Raw genomic sequence first — 27,394 nt, forward strand, 5'->3', positions numbered from 1 at the left:
TATATATATATATAAAATAGGTGAAGAGAACAAAGCCAACCATAAGTGACTAATAATAGGTGATGAAAATAATTAACATAATGAACAAAATGTTATACCCTGACAAAAGATGAATACAAAGGCAAAACAACCTAGGACCTGAGATCAAACATTGACACGAGACTTGAGCCTCAATTTCAACCTAGGACCTGAGATCAAACATTGATTTAGAACTCAAAATTCAATCCCAATTTTGATCCAAAATTAGAGACTCGAACCTCGATCCTGATTCAGGGCCCAACCTCGACTTAGTTATAAAGTCTTGAGATCTGAACCTTGACCAATAGAAATGATCAAAGTAAATTACAAAAATAAATACAAATTAAAGTGAATATAATCTTTGAAGTGGACTGGAATTGAGGGTTAATATTGAGCTAAAATAAAGATGAGAAAATTGTACATTATAACAAACTATTAGTTCAAAATAAATGTTATAGCTACAGCTAATTCTAATTCGTAGCAAACACATTGCCATTTTCGCCTCTCTCCCTTGAATCTCGCTCGCCACTCTCAATTCTCTCCCTCGCCTCTCTCACTTTTATACAAACACAAATGTATAAATTGTGTTTGTCTTTGTATAAAGTTGTACATACCCATACAAATACAAATACATATCTCTCCATCCTATATACTCATAATTAAACTAATACAAATATTTCCCTACCTAGTTCTCTTTTGTTTCTCTCTCTCTCTCTCTCTCTCGCTTTATACAAATATAATGTACAATTTGTGTTTGTATAAAGCGAGAGAGAGAGATTTAATATACAAATAATTTTTTTAACTCGATTTAACTGTATCCAAATTCAAATTTTATGCATATACAAACACAATCACTGATACAGATACATAGTAATTACATATATAGAATTATCTAACCGATATACATACACAATTCACCTTTCTCCACTCTCTGTCCTCTCTCCTCTCTCTCTCTCTCTCTCTCTCTCTCTCAATCTCGCTCGCAACTCTAGCGTAACACAAAGAGCATATACAAATTCAAATGCAATTTTCATAGACACAGACGTCCAATTTATACAAATCACCGCGATTTATAGTTATCACTGCAATTTATACAAATGAGATGCTTCATAACAAACATACATATATTTTTGCTATAACGTGCAAATAGAAAAAGTATAGCTATATAGTGTTAATATGATTTTTATGTTTGTTATTACTAAAGTTTACTCAATAAAGATCACTTCCAAAATGTGTTATGTTAGATTGAATAAAAGTAGGTCAGCCCATATGAAAATATCCCAATTACCTTGGGTGGATTGGACGGAACATTACTTTTTGGGCCATCTATGACACCCTTATTTATGACCCAATGGTGGATGTTCCGATAAGCACTCTATTTTTTTTTCTTTTTTATATGATACAAAATTTGACTCAGATTTATCAAATGTATTGTCTATTAAACATAGCAATATATGCAAAATCAAATTTAGAATCTCGCTCAAAATTTCAAACTTCACTGGCAATTTTATGTATAAACTTTTATATGTTTTATGTGAAATATGTATATAATTGTATATATAGCAGGAGTTTTCTCTCAAAAATCTAACTTAATCTCGTTGGACACTTTAAATTTTATTCACAGTTTCCCATATAAATCTCTATAAAATTTCTATGAAATATGTGTATAGTTGCATAAAAATTGTAACGTTCATTTTGGTTTCTAAATAAAAATTTCTTAATTAAAAGTTTATTTTAAGAAGTATATGAAATCTGATATAATATGTATAAGATCTGTATTAAAATTTTATACATTCTTAAGAGGAATACGAAATCTGATATAATATATGCAAGATCTGTATTAAAATCCTATACATTCTTAAGATATACGATATCTGATATAATATGTAAGATATTAAGATCTGTATTAAAATTGTATTATATTCTATTTTTCAAACATCTATAACAACATACATCTTATGAACAAATTTCATTGAACTAATTATACATCGAATGTCTATTTACAACTTCCATACAAATTTTAACAACTCCAACAACATACAAACTTAAAATACAATTTTCATACAACTCAAACATAAATTATAATATAAGTTCAATATAATTCTAACTGTAACTCCGAATTTCAACTACTGAGACTAAAATTCAGTTCAAAATTGACTTAAATCATACCTAATGTGCATATTATAACCCCATGCAAGATGGAAAATACAAAAGATAGACTGTTATTACACGAGAATTGATTGTCGATCATCTCATCCCTCTACAATACATTTCTTCTCATGATCACCTTATCAATTTGTTTACAAAGGTAGTGACATATATATCTCATCTCCAAATTGCTACTATGTTATCACCAATACCATTTTGAGAAGGATATTAGGTATACTTAGCACAAAAGATAATCTTTCTTAGAGTAAGACTAATTACAAATTGATGGTTATATCAATATACTCTTTTTCTAGAATAGAACTTTAATCATATAGTAGGAAATCTTATTTGCTTAGAGCCCGTTTAAATTGACTTAAAAAAAATAATTTTTAAATCAAAAATAAAAAGTCAAATTTAAATGATTTTTAACTTATTTTAAGCACTTTCTAACTTATTTTAAGTTATTTTTATATTCGTCAAACACTTTCAGAAGTCAAAAACTGACTTAAAATTAGGTTTGACCAACCTTTTAGTCAACCCAAACATCTCCTTAGTTGGTTGACTATCTGAACTCTGACTTTGTTGGTGAGAGTTTATTCCCCACCTTGTAATCAATCCGGTCCGTTTCCCCTTTTCCCTACCCCCAATTAATATAATTTTTTTTAAGGGTTTTACAATTGTATAGTATAAGTATTTTGTACTGCATCCTTGAAAAATATAGAGATACTACTCAGAAAATCTCATGTTTGTCTAGCAGATTGCCTTATATACACCCAATTATTTTATCTGTTGTATGGACAAGATATCTCCATAATTTTATCCAACATCCCCTTTCATAATATGCACATTTAGTAATTAGTTTATAGAGTTTGCATATTTTCTTGTTGACCTCACTATCAATCTCTTCTAATCACCAACATAAGAATCAATAGTTCATCCAACATTATCAATCATCATCAGAATACACATTCAATTTGTTCATTCCTTTTCTTTAACATCTACAAGAGAAAATGCAAACAAAAACATACCTCGTCGGTTTCTTCCCATATCTAATTATCCATCTCCTTCAGTCTTTCCAAATTACATCAAGGTTTCCTCCCATTTTCTGAGAATTAGACTAATCCTTGTCCAAGATATTGCATTCAAATGCAAAGAATCCTCTCAAAACTAGCAAATGATTGAGTTGATCATCTTGCCCCACAAAACTGTACCCTTAACCACCATAATAACTGGAGAAACAAGTTATCAATCTGCACTTAACCCTTATGTACAACTTTCTACCCCTAGGCTATATTGGTGTCAACGGACAATACACTGTTTATACATGGCTAAAATTATGTTGTTATTTTTTTGTATATAGTAGATGTTGGATCTCCTTTTTTTTTTGTTTTTTTTTTGCATTCACTTCTTCATATATTCAACTACCTTAGTGAAATTGTGGCTCCGCCAATGCTCTGAATTCTTCCAATTTCATTCTCCATATAATCTGTATCAAACCAATATTGCTCATCCTCAATAATGTGTCTATCGGTCACTTCTCCAAAAGATTTCCTGGTACCATCAGCAGCAGAAACAGTACCTTCTTCAAAGATCATGGCAGGACTTCGGGGAATAGTTACATCTTCTCTAGCCTTGACATTGGTATCTTCACAAATGCATGCTGATGGATTTTCATGAAACTCGCCCCTGCCTGGCTTTACCTCCATTGGGTCTCCCATGAAACCTATTTGCTGTTTTTGAACATGTGAGCTGAACTCTTCCCATGTCATGTTATTTCGATCATTAAACATCTTATAAAGCTTCTTCGCATTTGGACGGATGGTTGGCTTGTGACCGAAATATCGCCTACAACATGTAATGGATTCCACTAAATTGAGTAGCTCTAACTGAAGCGATGAAATAATGCTTTCAAGTTGAAAGTAGCAAGAGCATACCTTCGTCCAGCAAGCATTCGTGCCATATTTCCATTGTTATTTGAAACAAAGACATCACTCTCATCACAAACAATGAAATCTAAAGCAGCCATCCTGGAAGAAAAAGAAGAAAATGGTGCCAGCTCTTCCTTGCTGGCAAGTGTCTCTTTGGTATAAAAATTTGGAAAGAAAGCCTTGAGAGGAGCCAACGTCTCCTCGCCTCCATAGATTTCCCCTGATGCAATATAAATATGAACATCATTACCAAAACCAAGTGCTCTAAGCATAAGGCCAACTTCCTCAGGAGTTAGTGGGCATTTGCCGTTCTTTCTTTCTTTATCTGGATTTGTTACCTGCATTTTATGCCAAAGAAACTACATCTTGTTTAAGTAAGTAGTAGGATCAACATACTCAATATTACCAGTTACTATAATAGTTTTATGACATACACGTAATGCCTTCCACCTCTTTCGTATTATACCCAGTTCTCGCCTTTCCTTGTCTCCTCCACCATAGTAGCATCCAGAGAATGCTAGCATGTCTGATTCAAACCTATCATATGAGAAATAAAACTTCAGCTAGCATATAATAGTGGCGTGGAGAAGTCCAAAGTCTACACTAACATGATTAACTTTAAGGTCGCTAAATGAAACTCATTGAATTAAAAAAAAAGCAGCACAAAATATAGGCATTCTAGTTTGACACAACTGAATAAGTGCAACAGCAACAAGACTGAGCTTTAGAATTACATCCTATCTAGAGATTAAATCACAATGGAGTTCAGAATATCTGGATACCTGTTTCTATTGATTTACAAGTAAGAAAAAAATAACAGCCAGGAAAATCTCGTGGAAGTATCAAATATACACATTACCTTAGATGCAGCGCAAGGAAGTGCTGGCTTTTCTTTCTTATCCTCTCAACCAATTTTTTTCCCATTTCAATTATGGGATCAGTAAACTTCAGTGCGTGATAGTTGACTCTACATCTCAGCTTCTGTAGCTCCGTATCCAAATGATTGGAGAGTCTGTAATCAAATTTTGTTAACTGAACAGCCTGCATCAGCAAAGCAGATACGCCAGTCTTCAAAACTTCTAGTCTAGGAAATAAGTTAAACTTGATACAAATGTAGCTAATATTATTTCCTAATTTCTGTAGCAGAATTTTCAATATGAACACTATGATTTGGATCTGCATCAGTCTCGACTGGAAGAAAAAAAATATTGACTTTCACAATAATCAGGACATAAACATAAATCAACAAGAAAAACAGAACATTAACTTAGAGAGACTGCAAGTAATCTTGCAAAAATTTCTGTCAAGGAGTGGCACCATGTTAAGATACAAGAAACAAGTCGAGCACAGTGAAGTAATTCTAACATTAAATTGACTTACATGCTTTTTATTTAAAATTGGCCGGATACGAGTCTGATAACACTCAGCATTGCACTTCCTTGGAACACGTGTTGTGTGCGGAATTATGAGTTCATTTCCCATTCTAGGGAGATCCTTAACAATTTTGACATCCTTTGAAAGGTACGAAATAAACCAGTTGACATCAAAAATTTCAGAGAAGTTGCTGCAAAAAAAGGATTGATTACTCCCCAAAAAATGAAATCACTAAACGAAAGAAGGGATTGATGATAAAATGCATCCAAGTATAAACCATATCAAGTAAAAACCTTGAATCCTTCCAATAGGATTGTTTATCCAGCTTTGGAATTACAAGGACGGCATTCAAGATATGAGCAGCCACAACAGCATCAATAATCTGCATTCAGCAATAATAGAACACAAACTCGCATCATTTCAACAGTCTCTTAAATGTAACAGTGAAATAAAAAACTTCCAGGCTAAACATCTGTTCATAGCATAAATCCATTAACAATTTAACAACATGCATGGATTTAATTTCATTCAAGAAGTGATGGGACACCAAGATGGGCAGGGCAGCCCAGTTGCTCAGGATCATGGTTTAAATAGAAATAGGTCGATTTTGTTGGAAAATTCAGGTTATAACAATAAATTTAGTTTCCTAATTGTGAAACGGTTAATTACTCGAATGGATCAACAGAATCATTTGATTCTTTCTAGTAATGATTCTAACAAAAATCCGTTTTTGGGGTGCAACAAGAGTTTGTATTCTCAAATGATATTTGAAGAGTTTGGATAGGAATCCATAAAGAAACAATCCAATTAATCACGATACAAAATGAGAATCGTATGGACACAATTTTGCACTTCTCAACAAATATAATCTGGTTTGGTATTCTGAGCGCGCCGTCAAATCCCAGGGCTCAACCCTGGACAGGCGGTGGAAACTACCAAGCAGGAGTACGGTAGGGGCAGAGGGAATTTCCTGTGGAGCGGTGAAATGCGTAGAGATCGGAAAGAACATCAACGGCGAAAGCACTCTGCTGGACCGACACTGACACTAAGCTCCCACTATGCGCGGGGTCTATGGAAGACCTATTGTATGCAGTCTACAAGAGGCTGTTTTTACAGCTCAAACTCGTGACCTCCTGGTCACATGTGACACCATGATGGTATATGACAAATGTGGAATGAACAAGAAAAACTAGATTTATTACTAAAGGACAAAAAGAGCACGAAAAAGGAAATAACTGGCTATCGATTTTCTTCAATTTCCCAGTGACTATATGCATCAGATCGTTGTCTTAGTTGCGCGGACTCTTCACTTTTGATACCGCACCCATCTCAGATTCTTCAAAAATACACTACTTTTGGCAAATCCGACAAGCACCGGTTGGCATTTTTGAAGAGTCCGAGCAACATAGATCGCTGTTGCTTATTAGTTCTTCTAGGTCAAAGGAAGCATACTTAAAATGAGGTAAACTTATTCAGGAGAAGATTGTCTGCTACGTTTACTTAGATTTGATGGAATATGAGGTGAAGCTTTCATCACATTGGTTTTGCTTGGCTGCTCACTCATGTCAATAATTGGTGATTACCTAATTCGAACAAAGTTTCTGAGGGTAGATGCCTCATAGAATCCTATTTGACATGGTTTAATCCGCGGTAGGAAAACCTTGGGATTTAAGATTCGATGTGTTTCAACATGTAAAGGTTGTCTTTTACCTTATTTTAGTTGTTTACTTCTCAACAGCTACAAAAGTCACAACTTGGAGTTAAAAATACTCAAAAATGCCATGGGGAAGATGCACTTGTAACTAGGAATTCAAACACTAGAAGATCCCGTTGAAGTGACAAAGATAGCATATCTTACAAAATAGTAACACATCGACGAAAGAGCCATTTCCATCAATCGCTACTGTAAGTATGAAATTAAATACTAGCGTCTGTCCATGTTATTGACCTTCTATTAGTGAAAAGTTATCAGTTAATAGGACAAGAGCAATACCCCTGTTCTCTGTTGATTCAAGCCTCCACTAGTTGCAATCAACAAGTACCTATTAGGAAGTGTATTAACCTCAGCAGCTGCAAAATGATATCAGCTCCCATATCAAACAGAGAGAAACAAATGTAGAGACGAATCTAGAATTTAAAATTTTTATGGGTTCAGATTCGTAATTCTACCACCTTGATCAGTATAAATGCCATTTTCAAATGAGCCCATAGATTGTTCACTGGATTTGAAAAAAATTACACTTACACTGATTGTTAAGGCCATTATAATTTGCTATGACAACGACAAGCCATATATTATACACAGAAGAGTACCTCTGCCCCACCTCCCCCAAACCACCCACCCTCCGACACCAGCCCGCCTCCCTCGTTAGCAATTAATGATGAAAATGAGTAATCAATTGGATTGGAAACCTAAAAAATGGAAAACCACTCACTTGGAAACTCATCACTGGCAATACTGCAACCATGGTAGAGATTAGATTTCTTCGAATTCCATATATCTCGACTTAATCTCCCTCCTTCCACCTATCCGAGGATAAATCAACCACGAAAATCAAATCAAATCAAACAAACAAAAAACTCATCATAGAAATGTAAAATCCGTAAAAAAACGCTCACTCACTGGTTCCTGAATCACTTGTTCTTCAAGTAGGTTCCTTCGGGGCTCTGTTCCATTATAGAACTATAATAGCAACACAAAACTAATCAAAAACACACAAAAAGAAAAAAACTTTTTTCGTAACGTAAACAACATTTCGTGTTCTCACCAAGCTGATGAACTGATCATGGCGGCTATCTATGGGAGGAGATATATATGAAATCAACACAAATAGAATGAGAACAACAACAGATAAAGCTGTAAACAAAGGAACAAGCTGGAAAATGTTGCTCCGTCTCCGGTATAAAAGAATGATCGGAAATCCTAAAAACACCGTCGTTTCACGGTGATGTTTTCTGTTCTTCATGTTTCGTAAAAAAAAACTTAAGAATCGATCAATATCGCCGGTAATTCAACAACTCAGGCGAGCTAACAATCTGCTCGGAGTCTCCGCCTCCGACGATAACAGAAAATGCAGGTAACGTATAATGTGTTGTGTTATCTATATATATGCTTACAACAACTAATTAATACGTATTTATCTGTTTAATCCTTAATTAATTAGTTAAAAAGTAAGTGTAGCCTCGACTAAATCGCACCTAAAATCTTAGTTAACAAAATATTAAGACTAGTCACATTTATCATGACTTTCTATTTTGAACTGATCTGCACGGAGTATAACAATACGGTCAAATCTGCATGAACTTCATTTCTCATTTTCCGTTTCCTCGCCTTAATTTGTTTGTCTTTCGTTTTTTTTTAAAAATAATAAAATGCGTAAGGACTTAAAATTTTCATGTTAGAGGTTTCAATCGAAATTGAAATTGATATAGTCGGGCGGTTCTAGTTGGTATAGTCGAAGACTCTAAATTCTTCGTAATCAATATTTATATTTTCTTTCTTTCTTAACAACTCTTTTAGTTCAATTTTTTATCCGACATATTTAATATTATAATATTAAAAAATATTTTAATATGTTTTAACATATTTTTAACTTTAGACTATAAAATTCAAAAAATGAATTTCATCTCTTTTATTTTCAAATTTGAATGGGGGTGGGGTATGAAAAGGGTCAAATAAACCTTTGGATTTTATTATTACTCTTATATAGAATTTTTAAAATTAAATTAAATCTATTATTTTTGTTAGATTAAAAAAAGTATATTTGGATCGTTTGTAAGATGATAGAGTTACATTTTGACTACTTTTACAACGGAATTTTAAAAAATATATCCAATTATGTTTTATTAATTTAATTTGATAATGTAAATAAATGCGGAGAATTAGTTTTTCGTGTTTATAAACAACAATAGAATTGGTCTTCGTAGTTAATGGCGGAACAAAATATTGTTGAGTGTTTTGTGCTTATAAATTATCACTTTCTTTTTGTGATAAGTAGAAAAATGCTTATATTTCTCAACAATTATATTGATGATTTTAATTTGTGTGTCGATTATAGTGGTTAAAATATTTAAATTTGATTATAGATTGAGTCAAATGCTTTTATTTTTTATGATAAAATTTACTTAAAGAGTAAATGAAATATACTACACATTACCAAAAATTAATAATTCAAAACATTTTAAGAAAATGTTTAAGGCATTATCGTCAAAGAAAAAATTGTTTGATTTCTTAAATAAAAATATTCCTATAAAAAATCAAATTTGTATCTAGTCTCAATTGGTATTCAATCTGTCATTAATTATATATGTAAAAATCATGCTTTGGAGTATTTGTGCATTTAGCGCAGTGTTAGGGTTGTTCAAAATCAAATTAAAATCAATAATTTGAATCGAGAAAAGTTTATTAATTTATCAGTATTAAGTTATTAATTTAATGGTTTTGATAATGGTTTTAATTTTTTTGTTATCGGGTTATCGATTCTTAATTGTTTGAAGTTTTTTCTTAACGGATTAACTGATAATCTGATAGTAAATTAAATATTTATATTTTTACCGTTTTGTATATAAGTCCTTGACTTAGAGTTTGGTTTCCTACTTTTATTTTGATTGTTTCAAACACTTGGTTATTATACAATGTAAAAGTATTTGCTTTTAAGCAAGATGTAACTTGTGAACTCATATGCATGGTTTATTTGGTTTGTCACCTTAAATCTAAGTGATTTTTAATTATTTTTTTTGTGTCTAATCTTAACATTTACACCGATAACCGAACCGATAAACCAATAACAGAAGCAAATGTCGTAAAGTTCTACAACGATTTAATATCTTACAAATTGATAATCAAAAAATGAAACCGATAAACTTTAAAATCGAACAGAACCGACCGATAACCTATTGTGTCGAGCCCTAGTAATCAAAGAGGCCTTTTATTTTATTTCAATTTGATTGAACAATAAAATGAAAATTATAAATATTATTATTTGAATTATAATATTTATGTAATTATAAAATTTATAAATCTAAAAAAGGTACCAATATTTATGTCACTATAAGAAGTTTTAAAAATATAATAATAGAAATATGTCATTTGTTTTAACGGATTAATAAAGAATTAGAGTCGACCAAACTGAACAAAAGGAATAAGATAAAAGATTTTATTGCAATTATTTGTGACATAAATATAATCGTTGTTATATTATATTTAGCATTAATAATGAATATGTGTCTAAATAATCAACACACTAGATAAATGTCTTAGCAACTCTGTGATGACATTAACTCAATTATTTATTTTCATCGCAATATCTTAAAGATTTTTTTATCATCATTAAATGTCTCTTTTGTTATAGCGAAAATATTGAAAGATATTAAATCCCACCTGCTTAAATTATTCATTGTAATTTTTAAAATAGTTATTTCAAGTTACTTTTCATTTTAGAAGGTCAAAACTAAATTAATTTTTTTCCTCCTTTTGTCCTTAATAATACTTACTTTAAGACTATAAATAACTCAGTAAGATATATATGACGATAAGCCCCCTCCACTTAATCAATATTTTTGCTGAAGAAAGGTTTCATTGAATAATTTGACACAGAATATGAGAACTTATATCCATGGTGTTTGTTGAATAGATGTTGAGAAAATTATGTAATTAGGCAAATACGTGATATGTATTTATACAATATATTAAAAAATTATAATTTATAGCTATAATTAGGATTTTGTTGCTATTTTTTTTCTCCTCTCTCCCTTTCTACATAGCCTCTCTCTCTTTGCAATAATCTTGTTCGCCTCTATCCTCTCTTTCTGTCATATCTCTCCCCCGCTTCTCTCTACCTCCTCCCCCTCAAAATATATATAAATTATAACAATCAATTATATAAATATAAATGTTAACGCACAATTTAAATATAAATGATAATAATTGATTATACAAATACAAATAATAAGTGTTAACAATACAAATGATAAATGTCAACTATACAAATTCTCTCTATATGTATTCGCTGATACAACAATGATACAAATTCAAATCTTAAACTTGATACAATATTTATACATTTATATTCGGAAAAATGCACAAGTACCCCCTCAACTTATGTCCGAAATTCCGGAGACACACTTATACTATACTAAGGTCCTATTACCCCCCTGAATTTATTTTATAAGTAATTTTCTACCCATTTTCGGCCTACATGGCACCAGCTTGAAAAAAATAGCGTTGGGCCTACAAGATAGTGCCATGTAGGTCAAAAAGGGATAGAAAATTATTAATAAAATAAGTTCAGGGGGTAATAGGACCTTAGTATAGTATAAGTGTGTCTCTGAAATTTCGAGCATATGTTGAGGGGGTACTTGTGCATTATCCCTTTATATTCAGATACAAATTGTGTACGTTAATACAATTGATACAATATTGGTACACATAATAATAATTTATTACACAAATATAAATGTTTGAACCAGATACAACATGATACAATTGTATTTGTTGAAACAGTTTATTCATTGATACAAATTGTATTTATTAACACAATTGTATTTATTGATACATATGCATACTAGTTACATATATAATTATCCAACAGATATATAAATACAATCATTCGTACATATCCATGTTAGTTACATATATATAATTATTCTGTCAATATATAAATACAATTCATATCTCGTATGTCCTATCTCTTTCTCAACTCTCTCCCCTCTCTCCCAATCTCACTCGTTATTTTCCTCTTAAAACATACAACTACAAATTATAATCAAATAAACTATATATTTTTTTAATCTTTTCTAGTCATAGCATGAATACACACGAGGATGATTAGTTTATGAATTTGGGGTGGGGCGTTTAACGGATAAGATGTCAAATTGTTTGGTGTTAGATATAATATAGATAGCGATTATTTAACATCCTAATTAGGACTAATTGGGTAGTAAGATTAATTTGGGATTAACAATTGTGACATCTGCTTTACTTAATTTTTACACCCTCAATCCCAAAATAAGACGATACGAAAATTAAATTATTTAATTATTTAAATTATATATGTAATACTATATTTTAAAAGAATTTAAATTATATATCATATCGATATAAAATTGAACAAATAGACCAGCTGCGAAGCGTATTTGTATATTGCGAAGACGTGCGATATTCATTAAATTGTGTCGTTGCAACGTAAGCTTGAGTTGTTTGTTAAAAATTGGAATCATGTAATATATACTACTATATTATTAATTAGTATATACCAAACTTATAAACAAAAATAAAGAATTTTAGAAGGGTTTGGTCAACTGTTATATGAGCCGTTGACAATCCCCAATCATTCATAATTAATGTTGAGTGGATTAATAGTTAGATCTTTTAAATTATCATTCATAATTAATGAGAGATTTTAAATTTGAGTTTTGTATGTAAAATTTTTTAGTAGAAAGTGTTTTTCTTCGAATGGGTTTATAAAGGACGTGAATTTGAGATAGTCGAATTTTATTGCGGATACTGAATTCCAAACGTTCGGAAAATAAAAAAATTTCATCTTTTTAATTCCAATAATCACTAGTTATACTTGTAATTTACTATTCCATCGTTTCATTGTTTATTTATTCATATTTAACTTGACACACCATTTAAGAAACAATAAATAGATGAGTAATTTTACTATATGTCGTAATAAAAATAAGTCCTCTAAATGTGAAAAAAAATGAACTGTATTTAAAAGTAAAGGTAAACTTGACACATCCCTTAAGAAACAATGAATAGATGAGTAATTTTACTATATCAGCCGTATTAATTATAAGTCCTCCAAATGAAAAAAATGAATAGTGTTTAATAGTAAAGGAAAAGTAGATACAAAATAATAAATTCTCTTATTTTTTGAAACAAAACAAATAAATTTGAACAACTATTTTTAATATATTGGACAGATAAAAATGAACAAAAGGAGTAATTTTCTCTTTTAATTATTAATTATCCTTAATGTGTACTATATATAGCGTATATCTTAGTTGTGTTGAAGTTCGATTAATTTAAATTTATGTCAGGTAAGGTCTAATTCGAAGGATAGCACTTCTTAACAAGAATTTTTTTCATACTTAAAGCTCGAATTCAAAATCTCTAATCAAAGGAGCCGGTACTTCTACCCAACATATATATATATATATATATATATACATTATTTTATATATTTTTTTAATCAAGTGCACATATATGGAGTTTGGCCAAATGTAGATAAAAAGGGAAGGAGTCAGAAAAGTAGAATAATTGTTGGTGGTGGAGAACATGCAAAGCAGTCGGATTCATGTCCTAAATATATCGAACAAGTTGCTGTGAATGGACGGACGGGTAAATATTTTTTCATTCTTAATAGTTTTAGCGTTTGAAATTTTCACGTATAAAATTTTGCGTTTGAATCCAAAATTTGTTGTGAACTACTTATTAGGGATTTTTTTTCATATACAAATCATTTAATTAAAGAAGAAGTAACTTCATTCACTACACTATATTCTTTAATAGTAAGTTCTTGGAATTAGTAATCAGAGAGTATTTTTAAGTTAGTTAGAAAGTAGTCACTTATTTTACATAATTTAGCTCACATTTTGTCATAAATTTTCATTATTTATTGTTTCAAAAAAAAATGATTTTAGTGAAACTTTTATTGAAGTTGAATGTGATTGACCGCAGACATATTTTGCTTTCTTTTTCTTTTTTTTTCTTCAAAAAACATGAAACATGACTTATATCCATAAGCATTAGACAGTTTTAGAGGTCGTTTAATTGAGAATAAGTAACTGATCACATGATATATTATTTCGAAATAAGTTATTCCATCACTATGATAAAAATAGTACGATAAATGATCCAATAAGTACCTAATACCTCCAACAAAATGTGGTATAAAGTAATTCATACACATAATCTTATAATTATTTATACCTCATAGCTCACACTAACGACTCTTATAGTAGCTAAGTAAGACGGTCCTTCTAGCTTGCCGGGTAAGGGAGCAAACAAACGAACCATTTGACAATTTTTTGGCAAACAAGCCATACAAAGTGTTCGTGAGGAGGTCTGCCTCAAGCTCAAAAGTTGGAATCAAATTTATTCACCTTCATTACAAAAAAAAACGTTCTATAGGAAATAAATGGCTATAAGCTTGTAAAATCCTGTTTTCTTACAGTAATATTTCCACATGGGAGATTCACGTTATTTTGTGAAATGTGCCATCTTGAAAGGCATGGTGCACCAAGAGAAGTAGAGAACAATTGAAGTCGTCGAAAGGTTGATAAATTAAAAAACATGTTGAAGCATGACTAATCTCGAGTGAGGAAGATATGGGAGTGGGTTTAGAAATTAGTCCAGATTTGCAATGACAGCATCCGTGATTTCTTGGGTGGTGCAGTCTCCACCAAGATCTTTGGTCATGTATTTACCTTCGGCAATTACACGCTTCACTGAAGTCTCTAGTCTATCTGCAAATGAAGGAAACTGCAGATGTCTCAACATCATGGCTGATGAAAGAAACAAGGCAATTGGGTTTGCCTTCTTTTGCTCTAGTATCTTTTCATTTCCTACATTTCCTGCTGAAGCACCTTGCTCAAACACGGCATGGTCAGCCCCCACATTGCCTGAACCACAAGAAGCCAGTCAAAAGATGAATATGATCATTTTATATCAAAATCGACCAGATAATCCTACAGAGTAGGGAGGATGGAATATGCAGGAATTTTTTATGAAACGTATCCACATCAATATAGAGAGAACAAATTCTGACTGTCAATTATATGTACCTCCTGGCATAACACCTGTGCCTCCAGCAATACCAGCTGCTGTATTTGCTACCAGATTTCCGTAGAGATTAGGGGTGACCTGTGATATACAACTTCAAATTCATATCCAGACTGAAACATTTAGTGACAATGTGATGTCAAGAAAAGCACACACAGTGAACAGGAAACAAAAGTAGGTTCCTGCTATGCAGTATGGATAAGGATTACAAAATATATTCTGTAAACTTCCATACTCGTTAAATGTCAGCAAGACGGAAGTGCTGTTATATTTCGCATTTCAGCAACCTAAAGTAAGAATTTCATCTTTTCATTTGCTGGAACTCTCAATCCTTTTACCCATTCTAATAGCAAGAGAAAGAGAAACGGATAAATATGCTAAAAGGTCAACCCAGCACTGTAGTTTAACTAGTCTAACATGTGATGTTTAGCCTAGCAATCATCAGGTTCCTATACTCCGACTTGTATGAGAAGCTTTTAGCTCTCTATCCCTGTCCCCAACCCCAACCCCTAAAACACTTCCTTTTTTTCAGGATGAAATGAGAAATCCGGATAGAGAAGAAATTGCATATAGCTTTACCATCATGCAGAAAAACTCACCATGTCAGGAATCAAACATCAACATAAAAGAGAACAATCAAGAGTCTTAAAATAGAAGAGAGTAATAGGCAAAACTTGTACCATAACATCAAATTGCTCAGGCTTTGATACAAGTTGCATGCAACAGTTGTCCACAATTATCTCATTGTACTTGATCCCAGGGTATTTGCTTGCGATCTCTCGACAAGACTCCAAAAATAAACCATCAGCAAGTTTCATAATGTTTGCTTTGTGCACAGCAGTCACTACCTTCCGATTGTTGAGGTATGCATATTCAAAGGCATATTTAGCAATTCTTTCTGAGCAAAACTTTGTCATCACCTAGAAAATTCACATAACAAAGAAAATAACAATAAGAATCTGAAAGAAAGAAAATGTTGGATGTCTCTTAAAGTTAAACTGGAAAGCGCAAAAAGATAGTATAAAGAACTTGAGAAGAATCATCCGGTCTAACATGAGCGGTTAAAATTTATCCTAAAAAAAGAAAGAAGCAAAGAAAAAGTGGCCCATAATGTCCTTGCACTTAAAGCCCCGGGGAAATTAAAAATAAAAAAGAGGGGAAAGAAACTCTTGAGCACACAGGCAAACAAAAGTACATAGGGACCACTGAACAAGTATTCCACAACAAGATAATTGGAAAAAGGCAAAAAACTGTAACAATCCGTCACAGCTTGGAAATTGCAACAGCGAGACAAACAAAATTGCACTGGGAATATTGCAACAAGCAGATGATGGAGTTGACAATTCATATATCCTCTAAAAGCAAGCACGAGCTAGGTCCTGATCTAATGAAAATGCTACTCGTTACAGTAAGTCTACCAACTTGGAAGAAAAATCAAGGTAAGAGCAAATAATGCTCATACCAGATCTCAGGTAAAAAGACTGTAGTGATTGATTTGTACATCGATACTAGATTCAGATGTGAAATTAAACTGTCTTGCAAACTACTTAAAAACCTGGAAATGTTATCTGGTTTAGACAAATATCATTCAGATAAGATTAGCAAATGATGTACTTGAGCGAGTTCTTTTCAGTACAACACAGACTATTGGCACAGCATATCTTTCGCTGTGCTGCACAGAATATGTTAGGTGCTGGTTAACAACAAAAAAATGTAATATTTTGGGCCTTGACATAGAAATTTTGACAAAAAGAGTGAAAGGAGAGTATGTTCAGAAGATAAAGTAAGAAAGAAACTCTTGAAGAATAACAGAGAAGCCCAAAGGCTGAGTTTGTTCATACATTAAGGCAAAACAACCAAGAGAAATGTGACAGAACTATACACTTCTCTGCAACAAATTGGACATCTTATAATGAAAAAAATTATACATGAGCAACTTATCAAATAGGAGATTGGAAATCTGGTAAGAAACAAAATTATACATGACCAACTTATCTAACAGGAGACCGGCACATCCCTAACAAATACAAAACACTAGCACTTTTCTCATAGAATCATTTCAATATGAACAAGTGCACAGAGCTCATTCAACTATTTAACTTGTGGCAACTTACTCCTTCTAACTCTATTTTCCCCAAATGCCTCACCAAAAGATGACAAGTTTACCTTTAGTTAGCTTCCCTACAGCAACTATGAAGTTTATCGGCATTGACATTATCACTTTTACCCGTTCTTGGCAATGATTCAAGGTCCAACATTCCAGGAGCATCCCTCCCCCTCCTTCAGATCACCTTTTCTAGGTCGTCCTCCTTCCTCCCAACCATCCTCCCCCAAAAAACAGAATTAATGCTGCTGTTCACCTTAAATTCTTAGAAAATACGAGAAACTATTATTTTCTTTGTTTTACCTTAAATTCTTAGAGTTGTCTAACTTTCAAAATTTACTCATTCAAAGAAGTACTTGACAAACTTTCTCAGAACTCCAAACAGAATTTTACAGAAAAGGGCCTTTTTATTGATTTTGACAATCGGATCTCTCTATGAATGGAAAGGGGGTGCTTCAGACAGATTGCTAATTATCCAATAGTTAAAGGGTCAGTAAGATAAACAAACTCCCAATGTCCCAATATATATGATACTCTTTGATTTTGGGTATTTCCAAATGTTTGACACCATTCCATCTTTATACAACTTACAACTATTAAGAATTCAAATCCATAAAGCTATTCAAACTTTGAGCTTTTACCTTTAATTTTCTCCAGCATACTAACTTTTCAACCATTACTTAAATAGTTTCTTCCACTAAATACATTGACAGCCCCCCAAACATGGGACAATATTTCATTTTGGCACCTCATCTTGAGGTCGTCATATATAGTTTTATTTTTTTCTGGTTAATTATAAACCCACTTATAACTTTCTGAGAGAAGATGATGCCTGAAACATGGAAATTTCAAGACAAAGTCCGATGATTGCTTCTCTGTTTACTGAGCTAGTTATTGTCCCCAAGATAAGGTGTCAATATGAAATATTATGCCAAATTTGAGGGCCGTCGATGTGTCTGTCCTTTAATATATAAGACAAAATAACATCTTAAACTCCATGTCCACCATCATTTTAAATGAAAAAAACAAACTATATAGTTTATGGAGAAGTTGCCACAAAAAGATAGTTAGGACCTCAATGGTACTTTCCCTACTTATAAACAACATTTATGGATAAATATGACTCAACTTAGTAAAAGTTTAAATTTTTCATTCATTTAACATCATAAAAGTGCACCTCATGGTTGTATTATGTTTAGAATGGAAATCACCACAATGTTGTAACTTATAACAAGTATGACCACATACAGTTTGGGTAGGTTGATAGGTAGATGAGGAAAGAGACATCTCGAGATGACGTTATGATGAGCTCATATTACAGCCTACTTTATGGAGGTGACTCAAGGCCCTTATGGATCCAGAGCACCAGAAAAGAGTTCTTTATGGTGTGCGAGTCCGATGTGGGTGCCTGTCTGACTAGATAGCTTAAGGGGGAGATATATGGTATTTGGTACTGCTGTTTATGCTGTAATAATTTGTGTTGCTTATGTAAGAAGCAGGAGGAGAATCTATCTTCTACTTAACTGAAATTTCTCTTGAGAGTTGTGGCCTCGATATATTTCATTCTTAACATTCAATCAGTGCTCCCCAGTATTGCAATAGAGACGGCGACAAGTTGGACAATAAGCAATTCCAGGAGCTAGAAGAAAATTTGGAAGACTGAAATCATCTTGTTTTTTGGTTAATATGAAGAAAACAGAAATAGCAAAATATCTGAGGGATCAGGATCACCTAGTTGAACAGTTGAAGTAACATGCTCTCTTTTGATCAAGTTTCACAAATAAGAAGTCAGCTGGGACGCAGCAGTATCACAAATAAATTGTATGTTATTTTAACTTATCGTTTTTCTTGAATGGTGCGTGATAAAATTCTCAAATTCACCACCAAAATCTTATCAACTGTTCCAATTGTTTGCATCTTTAGAAGTGCAAGAAAATTGTTCCAAAAAAAATGAAATGACAGCTAGCAGTGGTTTTTAATATTATATAAACACCTTATCTTCCTTGGTCAACAAACTACACCAAATTATTCAATAAATCAGGCAGGTGAAATCCATAGCTATCCTGCCATACAAAGTTATGACTCTAAGTTTCACAACCATCCCACAGCCCACAGGTCAGGCATGCTTGACTGAGCAACCATAGGTAATAGTTAAGAATTAGGACAAAGTGTTGAATTCTACTTAATCCCAAAGATGTGTTGGAACTCTAGAGGCCTAATCCCAATTATTTTGAATTTTATTTCACTTAGAATCTATTATGACATTGACAGTTTAGTGTTTTCCCCTAGCTTGTGATAAGAGTCAATGTGATGGTTCACTGCAGTGACCTGAACTATTTGATCGGATACCATCAGAAAGGTGTTAACTATCAATTTGCAGTTAAAAACAGATTAAATGTGAGAGCAGCAGAATAGTGCCTTTTTCTCTGATCTCTTCATTGCAGCAGGACCTACAACTAAAGCTATATGGGCAATCAACATAGACTTGTTCGAGCCCAGTATAAGGTTATAAGCACTTTGGTCTCCATCCGAAATTGTAAAAACACAGTTCTTTTTGTTAAAGGAGTAGGCAGAACCAGATGCTTAGACTGTTTAGACTTTCTAGGAAAATATTTAAGGTTTCTTTAGGCTTTTCCTCCAACATCTATTAGAACAATCTTAATAATATAACGAAATGAGTTCAACCATGGACCTCCATTTGCCGAGAGGGTAATAAACAAAGTCGTATCTTAGTAAGTATGGGACTAAACTCAGCTGGTATACAATTTGAAATCCTACTAAGGATGAGGATTTGGGTCTTCAAATCCAGGAAGGGGAGATTTGATCTAATCCAGAATGATTCTGTCTATCACACGAAAAGGATAAGCTTTGGCCTAGATGGGTCTAAATCTCGTTAAAAAGACGAGGATATGCCTTCAATATCTTTAACTTGTTTGCAATTCTGTATAAATAAAATAACTTCTACATTACAGGGAATAAAAGTAGACAAGTCTTATGACCCTCAACACTCAGTTGCATTAATCTACTTCAAAATCCAGTTGATGAAACTTATAAGTTTAGATTCTCTTTGGTTTTCAATTAATCCAAGCTTCTAGTCACTTCATTCTGCTGTCATTTCCATTTACTCTAGATGTGTAAGATAAGGTTGATATCAATATAGCACCAAAACCTCTTTGATTACCTAAAAGAACTACTACTTGACATTGCATGAATATAATTCCAGAAATAACGATCCTAATCACAAGAACATTTGAAATCAAGTCAAGCTCAGAATAAACAAGTATGAATAAAGGTGAGAGTAAGAGTACCTTGAGACTCTCTACAACACCGGGAACAACCTCATGCTCCAATCCGGAATATTCCCCCTCAGTATTCTCCCTAATAACAACAATATCAACATTCTCATGACGCGTAGGAAGGCCTTTCAAGTTGAAGCAGTGAACAAGGGAAGCATATAGATCAAGCTCTTTCCTAAGCTGAACATTAAGAGAACTAACACCACCACCCACAGGCGTCTTCAAACCTCCTTTTAAACAGACCTTATTCTTCCGGATCGAATCCATCACATCCGGAGGCATATTCTTCATGTCTCCATGAACATCATAACGCTCAAAGTACACAGGAGCGTGCATCGCCTCCATGACTTGTTCAACAGCACCGGTTACTAGAGGTCCGATCCCGTCACCGGGGATGAGTGTGACGGCTCGTGGAGTGCCATCACCGGGTCGGGGCATGTAGGTAACGGATCGGACGGATGTTAAGGCATGAGATGGAGATGGAGATGAGGAGGTGAGAAAGTGTTTGAGGATGGGTAGGGTTCGCTTAGCCATTGATCGGAAATGGTAGAGGAAGTTTGACTATTGGGGCATGGAAATTAGGGTGAGAGCTGTTGAGGGAAGGGAAGAGACAGGTGATGAAAAGGGGAAGGAAAGGAAGAGGAAAAAGGAGATGCCGGAAGACTCACCACTGACGGCCCACGAGAGAAAGGGAGGGGGCAATATGTCAACTAGTAATTTTTTAACGTCTGATACCAATTCCGTTTGTACAATATATACTTCCGTTTATTTTTTTTGTCAAATTGTCAATATGGTGTAAATAATTTGGATTTCAAAATATTTCAAGTTTTATTATAAAATTTGGAAAAAGTCTTTATTCCTTTTTTTTTCAAAGATAAAAAAGGATGGATCATAAATCTTCAATTATAGTCCTAAGAGAGTAACACTGAGGTCTAGATTTTCTTTAACACTCTTCTGGCAAGGGGATTGAGATTTGAGAATATAATGCTCTCTAATTTGTACTACTTTGACTTGGTATAATAATATTCACAGTTTATTGCGTAACAGTGAGCAACAAGCTACATGCATCAAGGTTTACAAATAAAAAATGGATTTATTTATTTATTCGACCCATAACAGTAATTTTGAGTGACAGAGTAGGTAATCCATAAAGAAACAGACTGTATCGGCTATAGAACAGCTACCTAACTCAAAACCTCAGAATTTGAAAAGGAAGTCATTCTTATAATTTAAAGACCAGTACGCCTCACTGTCGAATACTATAAGTCTAGCCCTATCAACAATACACACTATTAGGTTCAACGTAAGCTTTTCGAGTGAGTGGCAAGGTGGTTGAGTAAAGTAAACAACGGTGATATTGAAACACAAATGGCTGATAAACCAATTGTATGCCTATCAATGGTTTGGGACTGCTATAGTGCTTCCCAATCCCATCTTCTGCCCGAGTACTCGAAGCTGCTCAATAAACTCACCTCCTGTAAAAATTTCTGTTGTCTCGTATATGATAAGCTTGACTGGCTGTTGGCGATGGGCAAATTCTTGCAAGCTTCCATACTCCATGTAGTTTCCACCACCTATCATAAACACTATAGCTTCTTTAAATGGTCCTTTTAGATAACCGCTACTAGATGCGGAGCTTGATTTCGATGCACGAGGATCAAGAAAAAGATAAGATTCATTTTCAGGATTTGGCTTCCCCTCCATTAATGCTTCTACTGCTCTTGGTAAAGCCAGTTGATGGTTACTGGATAAAAGATTCTTCACACCTGTAGTAACAACACTGATTGATTGCCCATAGAGTTTTTCAGCCCAATCAACAATGTTACTAGTACTTGCAGAATTTGCTGATGCAAAAGAGACATTCAATGATTTTATCTTCTTTACATACTGAAAAGCACTGGTATCGACCTAGGACTCCCTAAGTGCTGCTTCAATCGTTTCGACTTCAGATTGAGGCATGCTTTCAGTTGAGATTAGATAAATTATAGCAAAACGCAGCTTATCCGCTTTACTCCCTTTTCCCTTGAGCACTCCAAGGAGCTCATTACGATCAATCCCGCCTCTCACCAGCATATCACTCTCTTTTTTAGCATACGAATCAAGGGATCTCTCCTTGATCTCACCCAATAATGAAGTAGCAATATTTGTGTGCTTATCAATCACTTGCTTTCGCTCAGTCAACTCAGGTAGGGAATTTACAGCATTCATCAAATGTTTAGTATTGTCAATCAAGTCTGTTCCATCAAACTCTGTCCCGCCGCTCCCACCTGTTCGTTTATTTACCTCCTCAACATCCTTCTTGTACTTCCCCAATTGAGACTCCATCTCTAATGCAACCTCTGGAAACTGCAATGACCAGTTGTCCATCCAAAATGGATCAGACCTGTCCAAATCGTAGGATTTTATGCCACCCTTGTCCTCTTGCACATTTAATCTGTTCAATCTCAACCCAAGCACATCATGAACAAGTTTCCTATACCTAAAATCATGTTGTATCGCTACTGACAATTCAAAATTCCGATCAAATAAACACAAAATTGGCCTCTGAAATGAGCTAGTGAAATTTGCACCCTCTGAAAACAAATTGTTCTTCGCCAACAAATGGTCTCGCAGTCGCTGATCCAACAAGGATGCCACCATCTCAGCAGGCCCACCACGAGGACACCTGATGACAGGGACAACAGCAAGAGTAGCCAACACACTAAACAACCCACTCACAATTTTTTCAACAATCTCATCAATTTCCTTATCCCCAGCTGAGGGATCATTCAACTGAAGATAACAGTTCTTGTAGGCAAGGGAGAAAGAATTATCCTCAAGTGTGACAAACTCCAAGTACTGATCATGCACTTTCGCGATCCTCTCAATCGACTCTGAATTTATCGTACCTGAAGCAAAAAACAAGCATCTCACTCAACAAGTTGAAATATTTGCAAATTATTTCAAGTAATTGTGTGACTATCTTGTTTATTATTTCAAAACTTCAATCTTGAAATTTAAAAAAAAAATGAGGAATATTGCATGTGAAATAATGATCTCAGCTCACAAAAAATTAACTTTATTTTTCAAACAAGATTCATGGTCTTGGCTCACAAAAAATTTAAAACTTTATTTTCCAAACAAGATTCATGGTCTCGGCTCACAAAATTTAACTTTATTTTCCAAATAACATTCATGGTCTTGGCTCACAAAATTTAACTTTATTTTCCAAACGAGATTCATGTACAAACAATAGAAATTTCAACTTCAACTTATGCTCTTTTCTTTTTTTCTTTATGATATCAACCAAATCAGATACAATATCTTACACCTAACACCTCCCAAAAAAATCATTTTTTCTCTCGCGAGTCATTCCCCCAAATCTAGCTCCGAATGGGAAGATTGCCCAAGTCCACCCATACTTATTCATTCAATGTGGGACTCTTCAACAAAAACATAGGCTTTGTTTGGATGGTTGTTACCCTTTGCATTGTATTTGTATGATAGTTTCAATACTTGTTTTGATTGTTTCCTAAAATTTATTCGTTTAAATTCATTGTTAGTTTATGACAAAAATTATCATTAACTTGTTGAGTATGCTAATACGTAAGGACGAAAAATGATATAATCTACCCAAAGAGTTATATTCACTGAATCAATACGATAGATACATTATGAAACAATAATGTAAGCACCATCCACCCGTAGAGTTAACGAAAAGTAAGTAATGGAATTGAATCGGAACCTGAAGCGATATCCTCGAGCAAAGGTCTAGGAATGGAAGACGAAAAATTCAAATGGAAAGAATTGTAAAGAGAGCTGGATGCCTCGAAAATGATGCGCTGGACATTGAGAGGAGTGGGTTGAACGAAATAAACAGCAGGAACATCGTGAACAGGCTTACAATCCTTGTCAATGAGGAAATAGAGGGTAACGCCGTGCTTACGGAGGTCCTTCACATGAATCAACGGCGATAAAATGTCCTGACAGAACCGATCGTAAATGAGGATTTTGTAAACCTCCTCATTGGCGGTGCCACCAGCATTCACCGGCTGATTCAGATTCAACATCCGCGTGATACACTCTGAACAATCAAATCAAACAAAAATTCAATTGAAAATCAAAGTTTATATGGCTATATTCATTCTATAAAATCGATAGATTTAGGTGCTGAACAGTCAGTTACCTATATGTTTTTGACGAAGATTGAGCGCCATTTTCTTCAAACTTGAGATCCACTGCAAATTCCTTTAACTTGGGCGATGATGTTACTCTGGGGTTTGAACAAGAGTATACACTTCGCTTGTTCCTTGTGCAGTAAATATTGTACTTCATCTATTGAGATTTTAGCCAAAAATGACTAGGTAGTTTAAAGGCTTAACTCATACAATTAAAGTTGATATTAATTTTCACTTAAACAATTTAACTAGGCCTTGTTCAATTTGAATATCAAAAGTAGATTTTTATTGTGTCATTTTAATTAAATTTATTATAGTGGTTATTTGTGAAAATTCTCCAATATATATCCCTTTACATTCATATTCCTCTAAATCATTGCATTACATAGCCCCAAACTAATTTTACTATATTATTTTTAGATTGGGGTATGAACATGTAATTATTTTAAATTTTATGGCTTATTTATGTAGTTTTTTCTGAACTTACAGTTTGCATATTTACAAGTTGTACTTACAGTTTAAGTTGTCTTGTTTGTATAATTACAGTTTAAGTTGTATTGCTTGTATAATTCACGTGTTTGTATAATTCGCGGATGAGTTTGTATTATTCACGTGTTTGTATAATTCGCGGATGAGTTTGTATAATTTGCTTGTACGTTTCTATAATTGGGCTATTTTTGAATAAATTTGAAATGACGAATTTTTACAAAACGCATACATCTGAACTTTAAATAGATATAAAAATTAGATTGTTGTGTCTAGATCACTTAGACATTTATTTCCTTAATTGATTCAAAATATAATATATAATATCATTTAATTAAGATTGTTGTGGCTAAATCTCAATCAAATAAAATTATATGAATAACTAAATATTAACTCAAAATCATATACAAGATTTATTGTTGAACGTTATGCAACAAAACAACAATCTCTTTGCCTTTTATTATTGGAAATTATTTTCAAAAATTGTAAAACAAAATCTGAATTTTTAAGAACCACTTTGAGTGATTTTAAAGAATTTATAAAACTAACAAAGCAAAGGAAATTCAACGGCTCTGATGCCAAATTGTAAGACATGACAGAGCAATGGCGCAGCTAAAGGCGAACCCGGGATTCGAAGATAGGGAATGCACTACTATGAGTGACTCAAGGGTAAGGATAGGAGTGACAAGGGTAACTTTAGCAACATACGCAAAATACAATATCTTTCTTCATACTATACTCCAACCATCTAGAAAATGAACCTCTTAAACCATGTCTTACAAAATCGACGCATTTTCGTTCCAAATCTAGTTTGAGGATATTCATTATCATTAGTATGTCCGGTTGACAAGAAGCTTGTTGAATATAGTGCCTTCTTACTTCATCTCATATTCTAGGGCTATATTTAGCAATTGATATTCTTTCTCCAGGAATTGATCTAAGTGACTGAAAATTAAACTCATCTATAAATGCGAAGAATTGTCTCTAAAACTCACTTGGTTGAAAAGAACTATTTTTCGTTAAAAAATCTATCCATCTCAAAGCACAAGAATCAACAACAAATTGTTGTAAAAGAATAGCTTATAAAGAAAAACTTACTAACTTACGCAGAGATAATAGGAGTAAGACTTTAATTTTGGAGTCTTATATTTTATTTATAATTGTGTTAGAGGAAATTTTTTGTTTTTGAATTCAATTAGAAAAGAATGGAACCGGATGACAAAAAAAGGATGGTTAAGAAAGGGGGTGTGGCTAAATGAGGTGGCAAAAACGAGTTTTAATTTGGGGTTGATTCTTTCCACAAATCACTTTTTTATATATATATTCTTTGAAATTTCTAAAAAAGTATGAAATGTATTTCACTTCTATATACAATGAAATGTGATTGAGATGAAGAAGGAGAAAATTGGACAAGCTTTTCAGCTATGGCTTAGAAGGGGAAGGAGAAAGTTTTTGGATTTAACAGAAAATGTTGATGACTTTTTTATTTTAGGACAAAAGATCAATTTGAGTACTTTTTATAGTAATACATTAAGAACTATATGGTTCATGCAAAATAAATTAAGGATCAAAATAAAGTACCTCCCAAACATTAATGACCATTTTTATCATTTCTCAGAGAAAATGCTTCAAATTTAAAGTTAAAACACATTAAGGACCATTTTGATGATTTTCCCAGAGCTTCAAATTTAAAGTAATAAAAACTGTTGCCTCCACTAGGGATCGAACTCGCGCTGAGCGTGCTAAATCAGTGCACCTAAAGCAACTTCTGGTTGTTAGGGTGCACAATTAAATATATGTTCATTTTATCAACTGCCTATATATATATATATATACATATATATGACTTTTTTAAAAAAGTTAACGGGCGCACGTGCACCCTCATGGGTGCATATTGGTCTGCCTCTGCGCAACGAAAATAAAGTGTGATCGACATACCTCCAGTTATTGTTAGCGATATAGTCGGAGTTTACAATTCTTCTTTTCTTCAAAGAAGCACTCAAAACCTCGCTCTTAGATGGTATGAAGTTTTAGAAGTAATGTGCTTAGGGATCTTTGAACCAAATGATATATTCATAATTGTGCTTCCATCA

General features: G+C 33.3%; 2 protein-coding genes and 1 pseudogene across 2 annotated transcripts; all 3 read right to left on the minus strand.

The window, feature by feature from the left end:
* Positions 1 to 3,068: 3,068 nt before the first annotated feature.
* Positions 3,069 to 8,541, minus strand: LOC107001744 (O-fucosyltransferase 6-like). Its single transcript, XM_015199718.2, has 10 exons — positions 8,237 to 8,541; positions 8,092 to 8,151; positions 7,904 to 7,994; positions 7,462 to 7,538; positions 5,762 to 5,850; positions 5,475 to 5,658; positions 4,954 to 5,135; positions 4,529 to 4,631; positions 4,101 to 4,432; positions 3,069 to 4,011 (listed from the first exon to the last, which is right to left on the minus strand). Exons 1-10 carry the CDS (start codon positions 8,432 to 8,434, stop codon positions 3,588 to 3,590), a joined length of 1,740 nt encoding a protein of 579 aa, XP_015055204.1. The 5' UTR covers positions 8,435 to 8,541; the 3' UTR covers positions 3,069 to 3,587.
* Positions 8,542 to 14,323: 5,782 nt separating this feature from the next.
* On the minus strand, positions 14,324 to 21,383 carry LOC107002522 (isocitrate dehydrogenase [NAD] regulatory subunit 1, mitochondrial). The gene is made up of 4 exons (XM_015200574.2): positions 20,671 to 21,383; positions 15,939 to 16,178; positions 15,261 to 15,339; positions 14,324 to 15,098 (listed from the first exon to the last, which is right to left on the minus strand). Exons 1-4 carry the CDS (start codon positions 21,190 to 21,192, stop codon positions 14,824 to 14,826), a joined length of 1,116 nt encoding a protein of 371 aa, XP_015056060.1. The 5' UTR covers positions 21,193 to 21,383; the 3' UTR covers positions 14,324 to 14,823.
* Positions 21,384 to 21,731: 348 nt separating this feature from the next.
* Positions 21,732 to 25,108, minus strand: LOC107032399 (annotated as a pseudogene).
* Between the last annotated feature and the right edge of the window lie 2,286 nt (positions 25,109 to 27,394).

The sequence above is a fragment of the Solanum pennellii genome, chromosome 10 (assembly GCF_001406875.1).
Source record: "Solanum pennellii chromosome 10, SPENNV200".
Classification (NCBI taxonomy): domain Eukaryota; kingdom Viridiplantae; phylum Streptophyta; class Magnoliopsida; order Solanales; family Solanaceae; genus Solanum; species Solanum pennellii.